At 32.0% G+C, this 27,183-nt stretch overlaps 1 protein-coding gene across 2 annotated transcripts; it reads right to left on the minus strand.

Moving 5' to 3' along the window:
* On the minus strand, window positions 1–26,997 carry LOC148624286 (fasciculation and elongation protein zeta-2-like). Of its 2 annotated transcripts, none has more exons than XM_088566947.1 (8): window positions 26,665–26,997; window positions 19,096–19,204; window positions 18,330–18,488; window positions 10,310–10,418; window positions 9,243–9,502; window positions 6,910–6,985; window positions 5,320–5,385; window positions 1–3,054 (listed from the first exon to the last, which is right to left on the minus strand). In XM_088566947.1, exons 1-8 carry the CDS (start codon window positions 26,976–26,978, stop codon window positions 3,038–3,040), a joined length of 1,110 nt encoding a protein of 369 aa, XP_088423073.1. In that variant the 5' UTR covers window positions 26,979–26,997; the 3' UTR covers window positions 1–3,037. The 2 variants fall into 2 exon arrangements, with proteins under 2 accessions (XP_088423073.1, XP_088423072.1); XM_088566946.1 differs by having other exon boundaries at window positions 18,321–18,488.
* Between the last annotated feature and the right edge of the window lie 186 nt (window positions 26,998–27,183).

The raw sequence follows: 27,183 nt of genomic DNA on the forward strand, positions 1-27,183 counted from the left end.
TAAACATTTAGATTTAATTGTACTGTAAATGATTACAAACACAAGAGACATCAATATGCAGTGAAACTATATATCAGTTGAGTACAAAACATATTGAAAGTACACTACTGGTAAAATGTCAATATAATAATGTATAGGCAAGTCTCAACTTCTTGCTCATACATCAAGATAATTGTTCAATTCCATTAAAGAATTTTTGAAGAACTAAGTAACATTTTTTTTAGACTGAAAAAAAAAAAAAAATCAAAAACGGTACATAAGGAAGACCCTTATTTAAATGAAATGTAATTAAACTTTTTTGTAAGCAATAACATGATGGGAAAGGGGTAAGTCACAAATTCTTGAAACCCAATTGATAGTCTTAACTGCGCATATACCTGATTTCTACAATATAACTGACAGCAAACTTTACATTCAACCAACTATTGCAAATCAGTTTATTTACAGTAAACTTGATGGACATTGCCTCATTATTATACTGTAACTTCCCAAAGTTTAATTAACATTGCCTTTTTATATGATAATTTCCATTAATTCAAAAGACATTGCCTTATCATACTGTAACTTTCCCAATTTAATGGACACTGCTTTATGATACTGTAACTTTCTTATAATAACACTACATAAGGAGGTAGTAAATAATACAAAAAAAAAATCATATTTCATTTGAAGAAAGATTCAACATTTCACCAATTTATTAACAATTTAGTAAGCATACAGTTATATTATTTTGTGGCATATTAGGTGTACTGATTTTTGTTGTCTTTCACATATAGATCCAAAGCAGTTCTTATGCAAATAAATTATCATAAAATTATGGCCATATGGTTAATCCTTTCCAAACCCATAAAAAATGTTAAAAAAAGAACAGTACTAAATATTCTTTAAATATATTTTGCAATCTGAACTTAATAAATCAATTGTAAGCAGGAAAATTAAACATGTAAGTATATCAAGTTCATGACTAAAACTGTCTGTATTGACTATTCAATCATTCTTTTGGGTATTTTTTTTAGTTCAGCCTCCTGAAAGTCACGAAAATAGATACCCCCCAAAAAAGAGGTTCTTTTACATTCACGCAGCTACTGGTACTTACTTATGAACTACTTGAACCAGTAATGTTATGACAACCACAAAAAAAAATCTAGACAGAAAAGTGAAAACATAAACTCTTGTCTGAAAAATCACTTCATGCACAGCTCACAACATACATTCAGAGACCACATTATACATAATATCATATAAAATGTCATGTATTTGCACATTGCCCAATTATATACAATATAAAGCTTATTAACCATTGGTCACAGCTTAGTTACTCCCTGTTTAAAATTGCAATAACAAATGTAAATACAACTGTCTGTAAAACACTAAAAGCAGCTTTTTTCATACATTAATCACTCATTATAAGACTATTTACATCCAATTAATAAAACTTTATTACGTGTTTATATTCAAGCAATTTATATTGGCAGTGTAAATGTAACAAAACAATCAATAAAAAAACAATACAAATTTCTTAAGGGAAGATAAAATCCAGCAAATACATCATAGTAAATACAGCATAGTAAAATAGGTGGATGTTATTATTTTGATTAAACACAATAAAATTATAGACAAAATTTGATTTCAGGCTAAAATAATCACAGTTTGAAGTAAGTAGTAAACATAAGAGAAAAATATTTAGGCATGCATCATTATTTATATTTAAAGGCAGATTATCACAAAATTTCTTCATTTGATGTTGCTTCAAATTTTGAAGGGCAAAAATAGACAACTTTAACATTTTTTAAGTAGAGAACTGTGTGATATTCTTACATATTTATAGTGTCTATTCAGTATGATTAATGGAATTGTGAAACACTGTGAAAGCCTATGAAATTAGTATACCTGATGTCTAGGTATAATTTAACTTCAGACTTCCTGGTCATTTTGGCTAAGATGCATTTTACTTTTAAGTAGATACTTGTTCTTCAGATTTTAGGCACTTCTCATTTAAGAGCATACAGGACATCAAGAGTAAATGTATGGGAGTATATTTTTATCATTACTGCATATAATTAGATAGATGGTATATTTAAAAGCTTCATTTTTTTTTATGGCTGCAGTTCAATGGTAATAAAAGAATCAGACTACTTGACTGACCCTGGTCCATGACTAATATCATGTGTAGGGTAGAGTTTTATATAAAGGTCAATGCAAAAATGAAACATTAAAGTGTACATATATCACAGTCATACATTTTAAATCAAACATAACTAAAATAACACTAATCACAGGTAAATCAGAAGAATAAGAGGACAAACATAATACTGTGAATGTATCAATTTTCAAGGAGTACTGAAATTTTGTTGTTTCCTAGACTTATGAATTCATGGATTTCTTCTGACCGTCTAAGTTTTTATTTAAAACATTTAGTAGGTTGTTTGGCTAAACCAGGAATTCAAAGTCCTACAAACATTTTGTAGAATGTTAGAATTCGAGGTATGACCAAAAAAAAAAAAAAAAAAATGTATATTGATACCTCAGGAATAATAAATTCCTCCTCAATAATAGAATTTCAGACAAGAGCAAAGTACATACCTAACCTACATAGCTACAAACATTTTACATCATTTGGAAGAAAAAAAGAAACATCTCAAGTTTATGAAGTTGAATTCTTGATGCAAGCAGGAAAGAAATAAACTGCTTGAAAATTAGTTTTTAGCATTTTTCAAATAATAGTTAATACATGTATTTTTAATGGAAATTTGTTCATGACTTCATCCAAAAAAAACATCTGTATACCTTGTTAAAATGTTGTTGTCTCCTGTTTAATTCATTCATTCATGATATGGTGGATTCAATCTGAGGCAGCTCATTTTGATAAACAAGCAAAACCGAAAAATTAAATGGAATTGAGAACCAGCACTAAAAATCAATTACCATTTTTCACACTAAACAAAGCGCTGCCTTCAACATATACAAAACAAAAATACTGCAACATTTATACGAATGAAAAATTCTTCATCTGTCTGTTAGAATGTCTTACAACTTCTCAAGTTGGACACAAAACTGAAACAAGAAAAATATTTCTCAAATTCTTTCCACAGTGATTTCACGATTTTTTTCCTAAAAGGACAAATAAAAAATTAATTCTATATCAAATGATATATAATTTTTTTCACTTAAACCAACCAGACAGGTGTTTGAAACATCTAAGTTGGTCTCCATATTGTTCCTAATAAAAACACTGACTTACCCTGTTTTTTTTTTCCATTTAAACCACAAAAGAAAATTATATCTACTATGCGCTCATTTTATACTACTTATTCATTGATCAAGAATGTCAACAAGCCTAATTTATGTTTTGAAATTCATATTTTAAGACTGAATAATGCTTTGCAGTACACAATTTATTATGACCACAGATATTGGACCCTGCACGGTTAAGGCAAGCATTGACACACCATTCAAGCTTGATACAGCTGTGAATTTTGATTGCAAATGTTTGACACCATGTGGTATAATTTTGTAGAGATCTATATATGGAGTTATTGTCTGGATACCATCTACAAACCACACTGACAACAAAAGCATGATATCATTATGTGACAATTTTTTTTTAATCATGTAAATATCTTATTATTTTGGTAATAAAAAAAAAGACTTCTGCAATCAAATAGATGTGCTATAGAACAAGAGGCTCCCAGGAGCCTGAATCGCTCACCTTGTTGAATTTTGCCTTTCAAAGGCAATAGATTAAACAAGAAATTGTCCAACAATTTGGACTCATGAAATCTTTGGTAGGACTATCACAAGACCTTTTCAACAATTAATAGCTTCTTTTAATCTATCATAGTTTTCAAAAAAAAGCCATGTTTCCCCTTTCACGGGCAATAACTCTTACAAGGAGTCTGAAGACTTTTGTAGTCCCAATAATATGGATAATTTGATCTATTGAAAGAATTTGGATAAACCAAACGGTTTTGGAGATATCTGTGAAAAACTACTGTCTGACCTCTATGTTCTATTTATAGTAATGGCGGATTATTTTAAAGAAATAACATTAAAAATAGCAAAAATCATTGAAAAAAGGGCAATAAATCCAACATGGCTTAACAGATTAGAACCAAAATTTGACCAGAGACAGATCTCATTATGCTGAACACTTTTACCCTGTCTGAATTCAGCTAAACTTTAGGAGATATATTTATAAAACTACTGTCTGACCCCTATGTTCTATTTTTAGTAATGGCAGCCATGTTTTTTAACAAATCAAAAATCCCCCACAACAGTTCTATGCACGATACCCCAAGAATAATTCATACCAAGTTTGGTTCTAATTAGTCAAGTAGTTTCAGAGGAGAAGAGTTTTGTATAATTGTTAATGACGACGACGATGACGACGGAAGCCAAGTGATGGCAATAGCTCACATGGCCTTCGGCCAGGTGAGCTAAAAAGAAAACACTTGAAAATTAGAGGAAACTTATTTATAGCATAGATAATAGTGTTTTATCAAATTTTCCCAGTGTAATAAATTTCGATAATCCACACTGAAATAAATTCTGTAATTTCACTTTGAACTTTCTCCTGCCAAAATGCCACAATTTTGATATCAATCCACCAATCATAGAATTTAAAACTCATGTTGAAAATATCGATAAATTATGAAGAAAATCACGAATAACCCAAAAATGATCACTTGTGCCAAGAAAGCTTGAGGATTTAACTTGTGTGCGTAACAACATTCCACACACTTGTTAAATCTAGGCCTTCTTTGGCACATGATACCAGTGATTTAGCTACCACTCGTCAATTTCGCCACTTACAAAAGGATTTCATAAATGACAAAAATATTTTAGATCATTTCCGTCATTTTTAATTATCATAGTATTTTGGTTATTCATTCTTTCCAATTAATTATCCTATTAGTATACTGAAAAGCTAGAATTGTACGTCTTACAGTAGCTGTAATCTTGAATTTTCACCTTTGAAACTTAAACTGAACAGATGTACACATTAGCCCTAAATGGTGAACCTATTTAAGTTTCATAAAAAAAATACTTAAGCTTTCAGATATATGCCTCAGAAACAATTTTTTACAAATAAAATACTGTATTTAAGTGCATATGACTTTCAACTTTGACTCTCTGACGAAAAAAATCAATACTTGTAGGTGTCATTCCTAATCCTAAATGTTTAAATGCAAAAAAGCTTTTAGAAGTGATGCCCCACAGATAGAAGTGCAGTAGCACAGATGAACAGAAATACAGATGAAAAGACCACCAACTTTCTGGGGGAAAACCTTGCTGTGCCCAAGGAAAATGAAACTATACCTTTAAGAATGTAGTCTGTTAGAAGTGTTGGTACTGTAGGGCTGTCACTGTTAATTGCTTTTAATACTGTTGGTGGAAAACAAAAATTAGATTTACAGCAAGAATATATAAGTTTATAATGTTTAAACAAATGGAATCAAAATGTAAATACTTATTTTTGTGCATGAAAAAGTACATGAAATCATACAACAACCATACTTATATATGGACAACATATAATTACAATTTTCTATTCACATTTTTATAATAAATGTATTAGTCTTAAACTTATGTTTTTCACAGGAGTCCTAATCATATGAAAAACATATGTCAAACATATGCTTCTGCAATTTTTCCTGTGTACTAATGGTAATTTTCTATAAATTGCAATTGCTTGCTCATAAAAATATAAAATAATAGAAGAACCACAGGTTTTTAAATATACATGTGAATTACCAGAAAATATTAAATTTATTTGATAAGCTTTAGGAACAGACTGGTTGCAAAGATTCCCTGAGCTAATCTAATGGTTTCAAGTCTAGTACAAATAAATATATTGATATTTTCGGCCATGTCCTTTTTTTTTAAATCTTGCAACCACATTTCTAAATTAAACATGCAAATTTTGTCAAAATAATTTAATTTTTTAAGCAGTTGGCCAGGGCACCTTTCAACTTGTTACTTGTTTCCTGTTTTTGACGTTGCTCATTAGTGAAAAGGTAACCAGGAGACAATATTATGCAGTGGAGGAATAAAGCTTTGCATTATTCAACACCCTTTATTTGTATAGTAGGAAGCTAAGTTGCAGGATAAAATATATATACTGAGAGCAATTGGATTAAAATACCCCAGAAAATTCTCATCCCTAACAAAATGAATGAGAATGCAATGTGTTCTGAATTTTCAATCTAAAAAAACAGTTACAACACTTGTTGCATTTTCCTTCATAAGTAGAACAATATGTAGATTAAGGATGAGAAACTTTCACAGAAATGAAAATCTGATTGTTCATGGTGATCTACATGCATTTCTACTAAACTTCCCAATTTTGTAAATTGAAAGTCTGAAACCAATTATCAACCAAATCCATATGATGACTTGTTTTCACTGCAGTTCTGTAAAATACTGCTGCCAAGATATTTCTATGACCTTGATTGTCTGCCTGTTTATTTCTCAATTGGTAGGCCTACATGGTTAAGAATGGTTTTGTTGAATGGTTTTGTTAAAGTACCTAAATTAGTTTTAGCATCTAGATAAAAGGTTGTTGTAATGTCCATTCTCCTCGAAGGGAAAATTTGCTGCACTTGGTCCATCTTCATGTATATACATTGTAGTTTGTTAGTAAAGGACAAGACATAGCTTGTTTTCATAAAGAAAGTATCAATAAGTCAAAACTTGGACCAATGATTTTATTTATTTCTGATTTATCTTCCCAATATTTCAGAGTCCTGATATTTAAAACATCTGAGTCCTCTTATTTTGTAAATCACAGATGTAAATAATTGTAGTATTCAGTAATGTGGAGTTAAATTACTGGGTATTGTTCAATTCCAATAAGTATCTTTTCAATTTAATCATAAATCCCATGAGACAGGGTGACAATCCACTTACTCTTAATGTATATCTGTAGCTGTTCTGAAGTGGGAGGTCCTCCAAATGAATGGTATGGTATAACTGTAGTCAAGAACTGTAATGGGAAAAAAGTGAGAGACATAACATTTGTGAAATACATACCGGTACATTTTCTAACAATATTACAATGTACTGGGAAAAATGTGTAGGGCACAGCTTGATACTATCTTACAGGTCGCACAATGAATAATTTGGGAAAGTATGGACACGACATTCAAGCTTGATACAGCTCTGAACAACATAGATTGTGTTTAAATATTTTAAACAGCAAAAGATTCTGACCTGAATGACAGTATTCAATGAACTATAACAAATTTGATTGATTGATTGATTGATTGTTGGGGTTTAACGCCCAAACAGCAATATTTCAGCTATATTCAGGCGATAAACATGAAATGGATGATAAAATGAAGATGAAATGAAGATGAAATGAAAAGTGGGATGAGACATAAGGATAAAGGGTCAACAAATTTTGATTGCCACTAGAAATAGCGAGAGGTATGTAGGGTCGGGCAATTTAGCCTACTGTGGCAGAGCCCTAAGGTTCCTACTCCAGGAGAATACCACGGAAGGATTCTTTGATAAGCAGAGAACATGGCATCTTTCCCAACACGTTGCACCACTACAGTTTGCGATCAGGTTTCCCGTATTATGGCCTAACGATCCCAGCATATAACATGCTAGGGTTACCCCATTCCACCACCTGGGGCACTCAACCCAGTTTCTCTGTGGGCAGAGTGCTCTAGCCCCCGGCCAGGGTTCTGAGCACTATTCAGTCACCTTTTACGACAAGCTTAGTGCTACTGCGGGTCTATTCTTTTGACACCCAGACCCACACAGGGCATAAAAAATACAAAAATAAATACAGGAGATAAAAGGAACCCTATTTAGTTCACATTTTAATGAAACTAAAGAAATTCTTATTTGTACCCTTGTGATCATAAAACTTTTTCTCAAACTACAGTCTAGAAACCTGGGAAAGAAAATGGTTTTTTTTGGGCCCATAATCCTAAACAAACCACTTCATTAACAAAACCAACTTTTATTTTGTGATGTGGACCTCAACAACAGCCCCATACCATTATATGACACTACAATTTTTGCAGTAATATGAAAAGTGTAAATATTACATTCTGATTTATTAAAAAAATGATAAGATTGTGTACCCCAACAAAGAGTTACATTGAAACCCCCAATACATACACAGTGTGCATTATTGAAAAGAACATGGTATAGTTGTCAACACTTCTCCAACTAAAGAAAGACTTTGTCAAAGGGGCAAACTCTCAAAGACAAAAGTCTGACAGAAACCACAAACATTAAATGGACAACTGTCATTTAGTAAAGGATAAAAAGGCAGGTTTTAATTCAATAAAGTAGTAAAGAGAATCAGCATTATAAGTTTGTTCAGTGATAAAGAATTGCAGTGCAATACAAATAACAAGAACAATACATGTCTGCAATGCATTCTTGTCAAATATTTTGCCAGCCCATAAATTTCTTCAATATGTATATAAACACAAAGCAAAGTAAAAAACTACAGTGTGAGTAACTAATTTCCATGTGTAATGTCCTAATGATAGCAAATACTGCTGAAAAATAGCTAAGTTCACCATGCTAAAATGTAGCAAAATATTTATCAAACTTCTTTATGATAGGAGGTTTACATCTTCAATATTTGTATATCATCACTGTGCAAAGTTTTAATACTTTTTAAGGAACAGATTAAACAAAGTAGGTACCCCTAAAAAAAAACAGATGTCGAGCGGCTACTAGACCTGCTTTCACTGTTGGTGATGCAGTTTAAAAGAGTAGTGTCACATGCACAAATAGAAGAATTGTAATGTGCCATCTCTAAATTCATCAGAATTTTAAACAGTATAAGGATGATGCTTGACCAATTGAAAAAAATTTTCTCATGAAGGATTGTGAAGAAAATTTATGAAACAGATGCTTACAGAGTAAAAATTGATGTTCCTGTTGCCTAAAGCCATAGGCATAAAACTTTGTTAGAAAATTTGTATAACCAAAATTGTGTGACAAGGAAAAGAACATACAGAGACTAATAGTTCTAAAATACTAAAAATCAAATCAGTCTCATGAGGTTTTCCACTTGGTGCTCTTAAGTATCACACTCACAAAAGAACTCCCATATAAAATTAAATTACGAATCGAAATGGCAGTGCAACAGTATCAAAACACATTGAATATACAATGTATCAGCAGTAAAACAATAAATTCTGACCTTTCTTAATTTTATTTGGAAAATAATTTATTCAATGTAGGAATTAAAAAAATGTATTTGTACTTACAGAACTGACTGGATTATCTGGGTTATTGCTTGCATTAGTTGAATTTTTAGATTTTTTTTTCTTCTTATCCACATTAGAATCCCTTCTTTTCTTTTGGATTGTCAGCAGCAGGGATATAAACTGGTTTTTTAATTCTTTATCATACTCAAGTTCATCTCTCAAAGCAAGTTCACGTATCAATATTTCTGATAGTTCCTTGATCACTAATTCATATTCTGTTAATACTTCATTTAAAGCTGAACATGACATCTCTTTCAATTCTACAAGAAAGTACAGTGAATGAGTGTTACCAAAGAATGATATAAAATTTAAAAACCACAAAACAAAATAGGTATTTTAAAGATATTTCAAATCACTTAAAAACTATGATAGGGTATTTAGCAAAAGCTGAAATAGCCGAGGCAAAAATACAAACAAAACTGCTATAGCGGACACATCTTCATATGACTGCAGACCCTGAACAGTTGGGACATGTTTACATACAACATCCAAACTTGATACTTATCTGATTTTGGATTATGATTGAATGTTTTTACAAAGAATTAGATTCTGGTTCAAATATACGTGGCCAAAGGACCATAACCCTTTAAATCCTAAAACATCTTCCTTTTTTTGTGATATGAAATATAGTAGAAAAATTCATAAAGGTGCATACATTTTTAAGCCAGGAACATATATTTATGGCCTTTATTCCATCCCAGTCTTAATTTGGTGGTATGGAACCTTGTGGAATATATTTAAAGAGATCATGAGTTATGTAGTTAAATTTTATAAAATGCTTGCAACTACATGTATTCCTACAAAAAGGGTTATAAACTGCCTTATGATAAATGTCAGGAAATCTGAATGTTTGTTGTTATCCCCTATACATATCCTTATTCCTGAATGGATTAGGTCATAATCCCCTAATTAAAACTAACCTTCCTCAGTGGTAATTAACCTTTATGTAAAATGTTATCAATATCTGACAACTTACTAATATTCAAGTTATCACAAAGTCTGGGAAAAAAATAGGGTCATACCATCATATGACCAGAAAAATTGTATGGTCATATAAAATTTCTGACCTGCTTCTGTATATGAAGGAAGAAGAGGAACAGGATCAGTATCAGGTTGTACTGTAACTACATCTAATGTTGTTGGATCTATTTCTTCATCACCATTTAATGGTCCATCCTGAAACAAAATTCCAAAAATAATGATTTACCTTTTTTTAGATAAGTACTCATTTTGTTCAAACCATATTTGCATTTTCATTATCACCGTGATGGTCTCCATTAAAGCCTTCCTATCATCTCATTTGAAACTGGAATGTTTCGCCTAAATTCTAAGACAACATTTGTCAATAGACAGAAGACAAACATCAGCAAGAACCACAACTTGCATTTTAAGGGCAGTGTCAAACAACTTAGACAAAAAGACATAAGTATGCCTAGTATTTTAGAGCATGTCATTAATTAATTAATTGTGCTTGATACAGTTTTGTTCTTCAATAAAGCTTCATTTTATTACTGTGTTCATTTTCTATCACCATCCTATTCCATTTCAAGAGTTTAAGAACGGAAATATTATAAAATGCGTAGTGGGTCTCAGCAGCAGATGATATTCAGTATGAAAAATATTGATATTTTTACATAGGTTTCATGAAAAAGTATTGCTTTTTGAATCATAATTAAATTACATTTTCTGTGAAAAATTGTTTTTTATATGAGAAAATATTCAACAATACATTAACAGCCATCTGTTCTTTATCACTAAAGAATTTCATAATAGCTAATTTCTAATTTATGTTCTTTGTTGTGTATGTCTGTTTTTCCATGTCTGGTCCTTGTCCCTGGATTATATTCTTTTGATTTCCGATTGAATTTTGGTTCCCTTGTTTACTCTTTCTACCATAAAAACAGTCACACTCTTGTAAACAAACAGTTTGGTTCGGTTGTACAAAAATTCAAATATTGAAAAATTTGCCTCATCTCCATTATGTCAAGAAAAGGTGTATCTTAATCCCTACTGATAAAGAATAAGCCCCCCACCCCCACCAGATTTTTCATCCTCTTTGTACAGGCAGTTTTTTTCAAGATCAAATATCAAAAGCATTGTTGACATTGTGCTCTCAAAAACGACCTTCTTTTACTTTTTTATTATTCAGCTCTACACCTGAGTATCAGACTTCTTTACTACAAATCTGGTGGTTTTCTGTAAGGTATCCACAGATCTGTAAAACTTTGTTGATGGTACAAATGTATTAGCCATATTTTTCTCTCTCAAAGCCAGGTGGACTGAAGGAAGTGTGTAGTGCCCTGCTCTGCCTCTCCACAAACAAATCTGAAGAGCAATATTCATGATTTTGTGGAGATGCCCTTGGAGTTGGTAGTGGCCTGTCCTCAATCAGAAGACGGTACTTTGTTCATATCTAGTCAGTAAGTGGTAGCTGCCTTACAGACAGAGACCTAACATAAGCTTTGATCTTACGCAGCTATTCTGCACAAAGTTTCACTAACAAGTCAACTAGTTCATTATCCAGGATTCCAGTGTAATTCAGTTGTTTGATTTCTAACATAGAGAGCTTGATCAAGTTTCCTGTTTTCTAGAGCTTGTCACACAAAAAAGTCATCAGTAAAGAATACTGTTCAAGTACATGTACTAAAATAAGCAAATTCACCCAGATTTTTGTTGAGAAATTTTATTTAAGCAAGAACATTGGCGAGAATACTCCTGTCATGAGAATTGGAACATCTACTCTCTGACTGTCTAACTTCCTTTTAAAATAAGGAACCTAGTAGGTATTGCAGTGTGATAAAAATCCATTGAATTATAATAAAATACTTGCTTGAAAATCAAAACTTGCAGATTTTCAGCCTCTCTTTTAAATAGTTAGGGCCATAACCCAAAAAATGAGTTCCAATTTTCCTCAATCAATTAAACTGTTATTATACATTCGCATAGGTTATTATATGGAAACATGAAAATGCTTGTATTTGACCCCTCAAGATTAAAGGTTATATTCATGAAGGGCATAAAGATTTCCATTTCCCAGTGCAAAAGAAATGCACGGAAAAGTCTTGTCATAGTCAGCAATTCCTGTTGGGAAACTTTTGTGAGAAAAACGCTCTTTGCTGTCTTTCAGTATTCACGTTGACCAAATGATAATAGATGCAAAATACATCTAACCAAATCAGAAGTAATGCTTTAGTAATCCAGGCATTTTTGGCACTGGTGTATTATTATAGCCAATACATTTATTGATTCGTATACAATGTTTCACAAGATAGCAAGTGCTTCTGAGGCAGACTGTTAATAACAGATCTTCATGTAAATTATGATATAAAGAATCTCTGGAAATGAATCTCTTTTTTATTATTTTTTTTCTTCATTCAATTTGATTAAAAACAACAAAAAATGCTTTGCCAGGTGCAGCTTAAAACAATAGCAGAGGTCAAACTTTGAACAGTTGGGCATGTATGAACACACCATTCAAGCTTGATACAACTCTGAATTTTGATTGTGATTAATTATTTGACACAAGAAAAGAGTAAAATCAGAATTGCTGTAACCCCATTTGGCCCACTATTCCTTAAAGAAGCATGAAACCCCAAAATCAATCCCAGCCTTCCTTAGGGGATATGGCACCTTTAGTACAATTTCATTCCCTTTCACTCAAATTACCATCTGTACATCAGAAAAATGTGTGTTTTTAGCCCACCCTTCCTTATCAGTTCAAGTGACAACACCTAAAATCTGTCCCTGCAATCTTTTTGTGTTAAGGCACCTTGTACTACAATTCCAAGGAGATTAATTCTCTAGTCCTGTCGTCATGAAAATGTTTGTTTCAGACCCCCTTTTTGGCCCTTGCAAGTAATAACACCAAAATCAATAATAGCATTCCTTTAGTTGTGAGACACTCAATGGTACAAAGAGATTTCCTCACTTATTGTTCAGTTATTGTCCGGACCAATTGGTCTGGACATCATGAAAAGCCTTTATTTTGGCCCCTAATTCATTAAGAGTTTGTCTCAAAACCCCCTAATTAATCACAGCCCTCCTTTTGCTATACAACACCTTATGGAAAAATTTCAAAGAGATTCATTCACAATTATTCAAGTTATTGTCCTGACATCATGAAGATGCTTGTCTTGGCCCTTAAAGAAAAATCACACTATTGTTCATGTGCATTGTATGGCGCAAACTATTATATCATTATAAATTTGTGACAGTGCTTTTTGCACGAAATTCGTGATTTATCTCTCTTCGATTGTAGAAGCAATATGATGTCACGATTCAAGGGCCTCTTTGGAAATTCTTCCTTAAATGCCAAGCGTCCGTATGTGTGTCTATCTGTCCTGGGAGATCTAAAGCAATGTTCTTTTCTTGGAGAATGTGACCTAGTTTTCCTAATCCAGACAAGTAGTTGAACTGAGGAATATTAAAGATAGTCCCATATTATTGCAAATAAAACATAATTTGCCATTTCATCAACTGAGGTAAAAATGTAGAAAAAACTTTATGCAGAATATCTAATCCAGGCGAAGATTCAGAGGGGTGAATTCGGCAAATGTTCCTCCCCTGAAATTCGAGGATATATTTTTTGCATGAAATCATGATTTTTTACAAATTCGATCTCCACAAATATTCTTGCTTCACTTAAAATTTATTTATTAGTCCACTTGAATTCTAGGTCTCATGCATATGACTGATTGCTGTCCATTTGCAAAAAAAAAAATTCTATGCCGTATCAGAGTAGGAACACCGAACAAACTAGATATCATTGAGATGGGAGCCATCTCTGTGGGCCCTGCTGTCAATGGTTCTCAAGAAATAAAGCGGACACAATTTGTTAAGAATGGACAGATGGACATCCAGACCAACAGACGGACCTTTGACCTAGGAAGTTGTACAAACATTATGACATAACCTCTGGTGTTGGTTAATATACATGTCAAGTATAAACACTGAAATCATAACATTTCTCAAGATATAGAGCGGACACAATCTTTATCACAGGACATGGGGTTGTCAACTGTAACCAGTTTTTAACCTTGACCTTTGACCTAGGTAGTTGTTCATACATTATGACACACCCTCTGGTGTTGGTTAATATACGTGTCATATATATCAACTTTGAAATCATAACAGTTCTCAAGATATAGAGTGGACACGATCTTTACCACAGGACATGGGGTTGTCAACTGAAACCGAAGTTTTTTTACCTTCACCTTTGACCTAGGAAGTTGTACATACATTATGACAAACCCTCTGGTGTTGGTTAATATACATGTTAAGTATAAAGTATGAAATCAGAAAGGTTCTGTAGATATAGAGCAGACAAGAATTAGTTATGGGCGGACAGACAGACTGATCACTATAAGGTGACCCGCCTAAGGTGGGACCCTAATAATATAGCATTACAACCAGGATGTATGTTTACCGACAAGGATGGCCTGCCAATTATTTTCTTGATCAAGCTTTTCCAGAAAATCAAAACAGATGATCTAAATTCTTTATAATAGGATAAGGGGGTCATGTTTCTTATGATTTCAAAAGGTGGGTCATGAATTCCCCCTCCTTTATCAGAATAAGGTAAGAAATGGGAATAGGATTGGCCATTAAAATAATAGGGTTTTCTACATCTACTTAGGGAGCAACCATTTGATTTTATGGGGGGGGGGGGCTAGGATCAAATTTTCTGTCCTGCCTTTTTATTTTGAGAAAACTTTTTTCTTCAGCACAGAGCGCCGAAATATATTTTTAATGTACACGGAAAGTATTAGGACAATAATAGATCCAGCCTTTATATTGTAAATTTCAATCCCTACTTTTTATTTCATATTTGGTACAAAGTATGCCACAAAAAGATACAAACTTGTACAAGTACATATGGTAGGTGCACTCTCTAACATGTAAAAGTACTTCACCGGCGGCTGACATGCAATATTTTCTTCCTTTTGTTCAGTAAAAATATTACTAATAATTGTTGAAACTCTCCACATACATTTATAAATGTTGAACTTTAGATCCCAATAAGTCATTTGCTATTGAAGTATAAATAAGCATTGTGGAAACCATAAAGAGTGTCAACAAATTAATTTTAAAAGCCACGCTAATTATTGTTAAAACACACTTCGATCATGGTTTGTAATGAAGGAATCAGTTTTCCAACTAATTAGTTGACTTAAAGACATCAGGGTTAATTAACCTCGAAGTCCTATCAAAGGGACTGATTGGTTACTTCGAGTTATCCGAGGTTTCGATTCATCTGAGTTCGAGTCATCCGAGGTAAAATTGTATTGGAGTAAAGGGATTTTTTTATGGGACTTCGTAATTAGTTCGAGTTATCCAAGATTTCAACTAATCCAAGTTCGACACATTGAGGTTCGACTGTATTTGTTTGCAAAGTCAAGTAACAACAACAACAAAAATTGAGTTAAAATTGATTCATCACAGTGGACATCTTCATATATATAAAAGATCATAAAGATTCCCATATAAAAAGCTACCAAAATGTTTTTATTTACATTTTTAACTGTACATTTAACATTGAATATACCATTTATGATAAAAACAACTTTATAAAACTTTAAGTTACTACATGTAATTACAATTTGATTTCAATTAAAATCAAAACTTTCTTTGAAATGATATGTGGTATAGAAAGTAAATATGGTTTTATTTATTGGTTAAAAATCTGATATGTGATATAATTCATGATAAATAATTACTGTAATATATCATTTATTATTTATATGTTTTTAGTTATTACTATAATAGGCTATAATATGCATCTTTATTCCTCAACAAATATAAAATAGTCCTGAGTGACATTGTTTGCAATATAACATAGTATGTGAAGTCAATCTACTGATTACATGTATTAAATTTCTATTTACTCTTAATATTTCCATGGACATTTGATTTTTATGTTCACTGGAAAAAAGTCCCAATATTTGCTAAGAAAAAAGCCACAAAAAAAAGTTCCAATATTTGATAAGAAAAAAGTCACAAGAAAAAATTGATGTGTTACAATGCTTAATATCATACATAATCCTCAAAAATACCCTACATCTTAGTAGGTACATGTACGGTTTAATGCACATGTCAATTTTAGCCATAGTTTCTCAGTTATTTTCATTGAGGTGTGTATTGGCAATTTATTAATTGAGTTGTAAAGCAATAAAATTTCCTATGCAGGTCAGGTCCTGGATACTGTTGTCTTCTGGTAGATGTGGCCTCCCCCATTTTCAATACAACTAATAGATGAATTGAGAAACCAAATATCTTGGGCAATAAAAAAACTGTTTTGTTATCATATTTCATTCCTTTAATTATTTTTTTGGATAAAAACTTTAAAGACATGTATGCAAATACAATATAGAATTATTTAATTTCAGCATTAAATGATATAAATGACTATTAAAATACATTTTTTTTTATCTTTTACAGTTTTCCATAAAAGCTCCAAATACACAGTACATGTACATGTATAAACTGTAACTTTATAATATTTCTTGTGATCTTTTCCCTACATTTGATTTTTACTGACACACCTGCATGTAATCCTAATAAAAAAAAAGAACTCCAGAAACTTTGCTTTTTATGTATTCTTTTATCTTCAAATAAATTTATCATTTAAAAAGTCCTTTTACATTAGAAATAGAAAATATATGTACACATCACTCTAATTGCTCATTTCATATCAATAACAAATTATATTAACTTTTGTACACATTTATGTGTTTTCAAGCACTAATTAAAAGTCAGATTTTACCTTACAGGTAAATTTCTATTTCTACTATCACCTGTCCTGGTGGACAGGTAATTTTGGTTTATTCCTCGAATGCCAACATCCTTTGATCTACCGACAATTTACCTGTAAAATTTTGTTGGCATTCAAGGAATGGTGTCAGTGGTTATAACAACTAAGTTACATGCTTATCAAAACATCTATACTAATTAACAGATAGGTTATTTACAGGTGACTTATTCCAGTTCATATTTCAGATAGTTATTCCAGTTGTTAAAATCTTATTATTATTATTTTTTTTTTGCTGTTTCTACTTAATTTTTCTTCAAAAAATCATAGATGTACATGTATAGCGCGATAGACTTTTGAATTATTTTTGTAGTCCAATAACTTGAAAATATTTCAATTCACCACAAGAATACTAGTACTAGAATAGTTACTAAGTACGGATTTCTTATTTAATGAAATATTTGTAATTGCTACACAATGTAGAAGATCAGTTTTGCTGTAAGTTGTTTAAGGACTATGCTCTTTTTACCATAATTTGATATCACATGACTTTGTTTATCAATGTTAAATTTCTGAATTTCATTAATATTTTTTAATATAATCTATACATTTCTTAAAATAAAAGTAAAAAAATGTTAGAATTTTATTATATTTTTACAAATTTTAATAATTCAGGTTTATTATATTCTAACATATTTTTAAAATTCTGCTGTTTTCCATATAAAAAAGGTATAATGTTCCATTTATCGACTTCACTGATTAATCGCAACAGTTAAATAGTTATAACACATTTTAATTGTTATAAAAACTCCTATTGTTATAATACATGTATAAACATCCATTGAAATATTTTTGTTGGCATTCAAGGAATAGGTAACAAATAAAATGTTGGCATTCGAGGAAGACACCGTAATTTTTACTTGAGACACCAGAATTTATTTATCAATTAATGATTTGTATATTACAAATAACTGAACCAATTTCAAAGGATTCATACCTGGAATACCAGGTATTTGTCAGACTATGCTGCAAGCTGTACTGTAGTATGAATTTTGTGGTACAATATCAAAGAGATCCATTCACGTAAATACTTGTTCTTGTCTTAACATAATGAAAATGCTTGTTTCTGATCCATTTTTGGCCCTCAATTCCTACACATTTCAATACCCATCCCCCAAAATCAACCCAAAACTTCCTTTTTTGGTATGGCATCAGTGACCTTGTGGTTTAATTTCATAAAGATCTATACAATCATACTCAAGTTAATGTCCAGATATGAATGACTATGACAGCAAGACAACATCAAACATCCTAAATTTTTCTGTGCTTACATCATTTACCTGCATCATGGACTCTATTTCACTGATGACTTCCTCAGCAGTAGCTACGTAGTCCTCAGTGTCAGGGTGTTGGAGACTTGATACAATTAAACTATGCATATCTAATGCTTGGGTTATCTCATCATCATCTGATAAATCTAAATTCATTGGTTCATTTGCCTGAAATCAAAATACTTGTTATATATAGTTAGCTGTTCATTTCTCCACTTGTGGATATACATTAGACAACATAAGCTTCACAGTGTGTAGTTTGATAAGACAAAGGGTGGAACTCTGGATTTTGGGACAAGTATGGACGCATCATTCGAACTTGATAAAGGTCTGAATTTGATTTGCCACACAGGATTAGAGTTGACAAGATCAAAGTGGCTCCAAATTTCTCATAAAGTTCACAACCAATAAAATCAAATCAAGTCTTGCAAAGAATTTCATACACTTTTACTAAAGTTAGACAGGACATCGAGAAAATGCTTCTTGCTTGCTTCTTTCTCCAATAAGTCAGAACAGTTCAAGTTTTAACCCCATAATTTAATCATAGCCTTCTCAATTTTGAATGTCTAAGGATACTGCTGCTGAAGACAGCAAATGCCATTATATGATGTACTATAGTACTGCAAATTTACTCAGTCATACAAAAATTTATCTGGCATTAAGGCACAAGAAATTATAATAATGTAGATATGAACAACAGAAAAATCTAATATACATTTGTACTTGTCACCTAAAGGCAGTGGCAATAAACACTACATCATATGTATCAACTTACTTTGCCTTCTTCTATATGTAAGACCTTTTCTTTCATCTGTTTGACATAAGATTTAGACCAATCTATGGGAAGGATATTGCCATAATTCCCTGTTAATGTCCACCATGTTCTGTAATTATATGCATTGATTTCATAATTCTTTAAAAATTTCAGCTTATTGTTTGTTAAGGTCAATCTATGTACTAATTGCATACATGTCAGTAATCTAAATTAATGTACAGTACCTGTTTGTCAGGGACATGCTCATAATAGTAAAATTTCAAAACAGCAAACTGTTGTTTTTAATATATGGTAAACTCAGGTAATTTTTTAAAAATGTTTTCAGGTAAAACCAATTTATGGCAATTTCTTCCAATAGCCTGATTAAATGCATTATATGCAATCAATCTGCTGTCCTCTGCTTACCAAAAGGAAGATGGAAGTAGATATAGAGCAGGGTGAATTCAGTTTTTTTAATCTAAAGCACATTTTATTGTCATGAAATATACTCCTGTGAGTTCACATTCCAAATATATGGACTTGAAGCCCAATTCAGCAGTTCCACAAGGCACAACCTCAATGAACATGTAGATCACATTCAAAACAGGGCATCTCAGTACAAGGTTATATTTATCATATTTAGGAAAAACAATCATGGAACCATGTTATTCAATTTCATTAAGATCCATTCTAAAGGTATATGAAAAATGATATTACATTGCCATACCATTATGAGACTACATGTATTTATTTTATTACATACATGTAACATAAAATCATGTAACAAGTTAACAAAAAGTTATTAATGATTATGATAAAATTGCCAGTTTTAAGTACATTTATTTCTGTACCATAAAAACCAAAACCCTAAATTTCATCCAAATCTCCCAGTGGTAAAGAATTCATATCAAATCACTTCATTTCTGCACAAAAATCTTTACAGCCTGTAAATGTTTCTAAATGACAATAATAATAGCAAATTTTTTGTGGTCATTAAAAAAGAAATACTTTTGCTTGCACTCCACATGTACATTTGTACTCTGAAAAATTAAGATGTCTCAAAATGTTAATCTGTACATGTAAATAATCTGAAGTGTGTCTAAAATTGAAAGTTGCTTCTTAAGTCCATTATCCAAAATCAACTGTAATTTGGACAGAGAACAAGCTCTATAAAGTACAATATAGCACCCGCAAATATAAATTGAAGATATACTACAGAATCAATGCTATGATGTTGGCATTCTATATCATCAATGAGAAAATCAATAAAAAGTCTGACTCACAGCCATTGATCGAAAACATGAGCAAATCAGTGGATGAACTACAGACAATTTTATTAGTAATATCATGTACATGCAGGAGAGATTACAGAATTTTGACTTACTCATACTAGCACACACTCAATTAAATCAGATTTACTATTTGTAAGTTATTTTCATATTAATACAGTCTTGGGTGAACATGGCTCAATGACTGACCTAGTGCATTCTGCTTAATTTGCATACTGTACATAAAATTTGAAACAAATTACTGTATTTTCACAATACGTCAAAGGCGGGTAGGCTGGTAAACACATCTTTTTTTCTAAACTCTAAAAAAATGTAGGCTAGTACAGACCTACTATGATAACATGGAGTATGCATTTCTTAAAAAACAAAATTAAAAAAAAAAAAAAAAAAACAGTAAAAAAATTCTTTTTTACCAATGTATTTATATTTTAAGTGACGACAAATAGTCAGCAAATAATTGTTAATTATTCATTTTTCTTTAATATAAAAATCATTAAATTACAAAAGACATAAATATCATTATAAAACGAGAGGCTCACCTGGTTACATTTCTGGTTACATTTTTGCCTTTCAAAGGCAATAACTCTAACGAGGAGTTGTCTGAAAATTTTGACTCCATGAAGACTTTGGTAGGACTCATCATAAGGAGCATTTCATCAATAGAAAGTTTCATTCTATCTATTATAGTTCTCAAGATATTGGCTGAAAACTGCTAAAAACATATTATTTTTGCCTTTCAAGGGCATTAACTCTTACATGGAGTCGTCTGACAACTTTGATCCCGGAAACTTTTGTAGGCCTAATAATAAGGATCATTTCAGAAATTGAAAGATATTGGCTAAACCTAACCGTTTCAGAGATATGTAAAAAACTAGTCTCTGACCCCTGTGTTCTATTTTTCGTAACGGCAGCCATGTTTTTAAACAGATCAAAAATCCAAACAATCATTTTGTGCAGGATACTCTAAGGAACAATTATCTTGAGTATCATACAAATCCATTCAGTAGTTTCAGAAAAGAAGATGTTGTTAATGACAACAACAGACGCCAAGTGATGGCAATAGCTCACATGGCCTACGGCCATGTGAGATAAAAAGCCAACAATCACTCTTATGAGATGATGAATTATTGAAAATGATGCAGAGCATAACAAAAAAAAAATCGAATTACATAGTATTTCATTATTGTAATGCTGAGGAAGCGTATGGGTTATCCAAAATATTTATTGTAATTTTTACCATCATTTGGTGATGTTGAACATATTTCAACATTTAATTTAAACATGCATATATTCTCATAAAACATATAAGTTATTATTAGAATTAAATATATATATATATATCTGTTCTGGGCCATAAATGCATTTACAAAAATGTATTCATTTACATTTCAACCTATTAAGAATTCCAGCATTGTAATATTGTTTCCATTCCCAACTGATTTTTGGAGGGAAGTGTGAGTGATAAAATTGACCACAAAATGCCATTCTCAAAAATTAATAGTTGAAACTTGAGGGTACATTAAATCCTCTCTTGCTATTGGAGTTAGATTATAGAAGTCCATGATATATCACATTGTTTTACGGGTAGCTTTCAACAAGAATTCTATAAGTACAAAAAGGAACCATACTTGTATGTTTCCTACAGAGAAAATTTGGAAGATAAACAAACAAAATGTATATCATTAAAACTGCTGTACAATAAGGATTTCAATACTTCTCCCAAATTGATAATAGTACGGGTTAGAAACAAGTAAGCTATGTGTTAGAACAGGGCTTACGTTACTGGGAGATTTGGGTGAAATAGTTGCCCTGGCGTTGCTTTACTTCCGAAGATATACAGAATGATTATGTATTCATTGTATCTTTTACAACTAAAAATACAGAATGATTGTGTGTACATTGTATCTTTTACTTCCGAAGATATACAGAATGATTGTATATACATTGTATCTTTTACTTCTAAAGATATACAGAATGATTGTGTGTACATTGTATCTTTTACTTCTACAGATATTTAGAATGATTGCGTGTACATTGTATCTTTTACTTCTAAAGATATACAGAATGGTTCTGTACACAAATGTATATTGTATCTTTGGAAGTAAAGCTTTAATCTGTCAAAAGTATTGAGCTGTAATCAACTATATAATGTGTCAAACAATTCTACAAATGCCTAATGATGCTACAAAATTTGAACATAATCTATTTAGCAGTATCAGAGGAATTGCACCCATAAAGTGTCACTAAGTGTTCATGCATGAAATGCTGTTTAAGTCCCCTATTTCCAGTAAAATTTCTCAAATCAAAATGGCAGTGCAGTATGACAAACTGTGTATAGTGTCTATATAAACAATCCTAAAATACATTTGAACAAAATCTGTCAAGCCATTCCAAAGAAGTTGTGTCCACAAGGTAAGAGTGACAGATGTGCACCATTATTTGGTCCATCCTTCATGTTATATTGGAAACTCTTGGTGATTTCTGTATTGTCTTGAACACCAGTACTATTCGGAAGAGACTAAGACAACAGATTAAATCAACATTTACATGTATGTAAGGTTTCTGAATTTGTATGTAAGTAGGAATTTGGTTGCCCATGTTTGACTTCTTTTCTTCTTAACAGTTCCAAACACAAACCTTGAAATAAATCCCAATTTCCTTTTGTTGTATAGCTCCTTATGGTACTATTTCATAAAGATCCAAATAATGTCTGACAACCAAACTGTCTACAGATGCCTGACAAGGTAACTAAAACAGGGATCAAAATAAGCAGTCAAGTACTGGCCAATAGTGACTAAATTTCAGTGCGGGCTACTAAATTTTATTATCTTTAAGCCCAACTGGCAATTGCACCCTTCTCTAGCCCAGCTGGCGATAGTTTTTTATTTATCGGAAACTGGTCACTTGTTCAATACAACTTAAAACCGCACACAGTTGGAAAACATCTGGGAACAAGTTTTAGCCCACCTGCTGAATTCCATTCTATCCTTTTCCATATCACTTGTTAGTTATTGCTATATTATTATTAATTGGGTTGTTCTGGTAGAAAATGTGGAAATTCAAGTCTGGAGTGAAAGCCCCAGAAATAAGAGAAACAGAAACAAGAGGCTCCCAGGAACCTGAATCGCTCACCTTGTTGAATTCTGCCTTTCAAAGGCAATAAATTAAACAAGAAGTTGTCCAACAATTTTGACTCAAGAAGTCTTTGGTAGGACTTATCACAAGATCTTTTCAACAATTGAAAGATTCTTTCAATCTATCATAGTTTTCAAGATATTGACTGAAAACTATTAACAAAAAAGTCATTTTTCCCCTTTCAAGGACAATAACTCTTACAAGGAGTCTGAAGACTTTTGTAGTCCAAATAATATGAATCATTTCAGATATTGAAAGAATTTGGATAAACGTAACGGTCTTGGAGATATAAGTGAAAAACTACTGTCTGATCCTTATGTTCTATTTTTACTAACAGCGGACATATTTTTCAACGAATCAAAAATCCCCACACCAGTTCTATGCACGATACCCCATTCATACCAAGTTTGGTTTCAATTGGTCAAGTAGTGTCAGAGAAGATTTTTGAAAGAAATAACATTCAAAATAGCAAAAATCATTGAAAAAGGGCAATAACTCCAACATGGCCTAACAGATTAAAACCAAAATTTTGACCAGAGAGATCTCATCATGCTGAACACTTTAACCCATGTCAGATTTCAGTTAAACCTAAAGGTTTAGGAGATATATGTGAAAAACTACTGTCTGACCCCTGTGTTCTATTTTTAGTAACGGCAGCTGTTTTTCGACGAATCAAAAATCCCCAAATTAGTTCTATGCAGGATACACCAAGGAACATTATTACCAAGTTCAATTCTAATTTGTCAAGTAGTTTCAGAGGAGAAGAGTTTTGTATAATTGTTAACGATGACAACAACGGATGCCAAGTGATGGCAATAGCTCACATGGTCTTTGGCCAGGTGAGTAAAAAAATAGAGTACCACAAGGAATATGAACAAAAGGAAATATCTCACTGAGTGGGAAAGCAACACCCCATGACTTTTTGATACAGAGGAAGGAATGAAATGTAGGCCATTGAAAATGAAAAGGAAAGCCCAGGAAATTTGCCAAAGGGTGTTCCAGCTATAAAATCAATAGCATAAGAAAACATGAAATTACCAAGGCTCAATGAAAGGTGTATTTGTGCCCTAGTCATTATTTAACGAAAAAAGTCTGGTCTACAAGTTTTTTTTTCTGTGGGCTAGTTCATTTTCAAATTTGGGAATCCAGTTGGCTTTTAGTTCCTCAAAACTTATTTTGATCCCTGTACAACAATGACATCATGATATCATTTTGAAACCACATTTTTTTTTAGTCATATAAAAAGAAAGGGTAGAGCAAATATAAGCCAGTGAACCTTTCCTTATACAATAATATTGTACTTCTGAATGCAAAAAAAGATAAGCTTCTTAAGGCTAAAAAAAACACCTCTGTTTCCTTCTTCCCTACCTACCCTAAACATTTTCTGGCTACTTTGGCTGATGCACTGTTAAAGCCTAGATTGTTTCCCCATTAACTAAATGTAAAATATTTTTGAAAATAAAATAATTTCCCTACCTACCCTATTTTTTTTCTTGCTGATAGCAGGAAACAAGACTATAATTCTTTTTGGCCTAATAGTTCCATTTTTTAAATCTGACTAGTAAAAAAATTAACTAAATACTTTTGTTTCAATATCAGAAACTTTAAACTTTGTATCTAGCCACATAATCCACACTGTGGTATAGCTGTTAGTCAGTAAAAGTTGAGTCATTTCCAAGATTGCGTCGTCTGTGAAATCGAACAGACAAGCACTTATTTATACACTAATTTGTTCAAGTTATTCTCAAAATATCTCAATATTTTTTTTAAATTGACTTTAATGAGAATAACTCTGTGATTTCAATAATGGAACTGTTGAGCAGTTGAAATATTGTAATTTGTTATTCATACTTTATGATGTTATAGGTATCACAATAATAAACAGAAAATATTAACGGTCTTTTATCAGGTGTCTATACTATGCAGAAACTTTCTGTATACTTGTTTTATACAAATCCACATCATAACTGCAACATGGCATGCATAAATGCAAATCTAAGCAACTGGTCAAAATACACAGCAACAAACTTTGAAAAATCTACAAAAAACATTGTCAAATTCACAGCCTGTGTTTTAAAGACACAATTTCAGTACCAGTATTGCGATCGCCAAATACAAGTCATAAAACTTATGTGTGCTTCCTACTTCCTATCTTACACTATCCTTACTGTACAAAAACAAAAAAGAAAATGTCTATGGTCTAGTACGGACGTCAATGCAAAAAGAATAGCTTATAGCGAGCGCTGTGAAGCGGTGTGAGCTCTACTGTTATTACGTGTACTTTTTAAATTTTCCTTAAGGTTCCCCAATATACTAACGAAAAAAAAGTCATGTCCCGGAAGTAACAAAAAGTGATTGTCCTTACAGAGAAAATCCATGATTTCCATCAACCAAACAAATAAAAAAATATAGGTTAAGATTACGTTACAGTAAAAATAAATTCATCTTTTCTGAAGTGAATGTTATGTTTATAAAAACTTAGGGAAACATGTCCATGAATGTACATATGTATATCTCCGCTGTTCAACTGTTGCTGTTGTCAAGAACCAAAACCCGCCTCGGAAAAAATATAACTCCGATTATATTATCAAAATCGAAGCATGGCTTTTCTAAGATAGGAAAAGCAATTATTTTCTTGTTTGGAATTTGCAGGTGCCGCCTAAAATTTGTTTACATCCATCCTTGCAGAACTGTAATATCTCCCGTATCTGTAGACGGATCTGACAGGCCAAAACTGAAATGGATGTTGCTAGAGATACCCTTAAGGGATAAAAAATGTAAAGTATTCCGAAGTGCTATAATGTTATTGACCATTTTGAGAGCAAGGGGAAAGGGGTATGCTCATGGGGTTGGTATTTTTTGGAAAAAAATTGTTCGAGTTATTCATTTATTGAAAAAAAACTCCCCCATTAACTAACAAGACAGATTTTCAAATATAGAAATATTGATTTTGCTTGCTACTAAAATATAAATAAAGATATTACACTTGTGAAGCAAAAAACTTTCATCCAGGTCGACCCCTCTTTGAGTCTTTGTAATGTCCTTTAATATTTTTACAAGTCTGGCACAGACGGTACATGCATGGTAAAGCTCAGGGTGCTCGCTGATTTAGGCAGTGCCTACCCCATATTAATTTTTCATAGATTCCGTTGTTCTTCATACTTACTGACAGTCATTGACTATTTCTTCATGACTCCGAACTTGTACGGGTGCTATATTTTCAACCTTTTCCTCAAAATTTCGGAAGCATTTTGTTATTTTCTCGTCAAATGTATTGACCAAGTCTTCCAGTGATTCAGACACAGTTTCTGCGAAGTTTTCATTATTTTCGTTTTTATCAGGAACAGAGGGCAAGTCTGTGTTTAGTAAACTACTTGTTTCGCCAACACCCTGAAAGTCACTGTAATCTGCGAGTTCCTCATTTTCAAACTTCGCAAGCGGAGCTTCGAAATGTAGCTCCGCCATTTTCATTCCTCGCATCCTGACATTTCTTACCTTCACCTTTATAAATTATTCTAACGTGTTGATTTTATGAAGCAAGAAAGATAACTCAGATTTTACAACAAACGTCAGTTTAGTTTCATTTTATGTGCATGAAATAAGTGAAAGTAGCCCATGACATCTAACAGGGACTATATATATATATATGATACTGATAATGATTTTATACAGCAAGATAAGTCCA

This window comes from Perna viridis, chromosome 2 (assembly GCF_037379345.1).
Source record: "Perna viridis isolate PV_CMFRI_1.1 ecotype Kerala chromosome 2, ASM3737934v1, whole genome shotgun sequence".
In the NCBI taxonomy this organism is placed as follows: domain Eukaryota; kingdom Metazoa; phylum Mollusca; class Bivalvia; order Mytilida; family Mytilidae; genus Perna; species Perna viridis.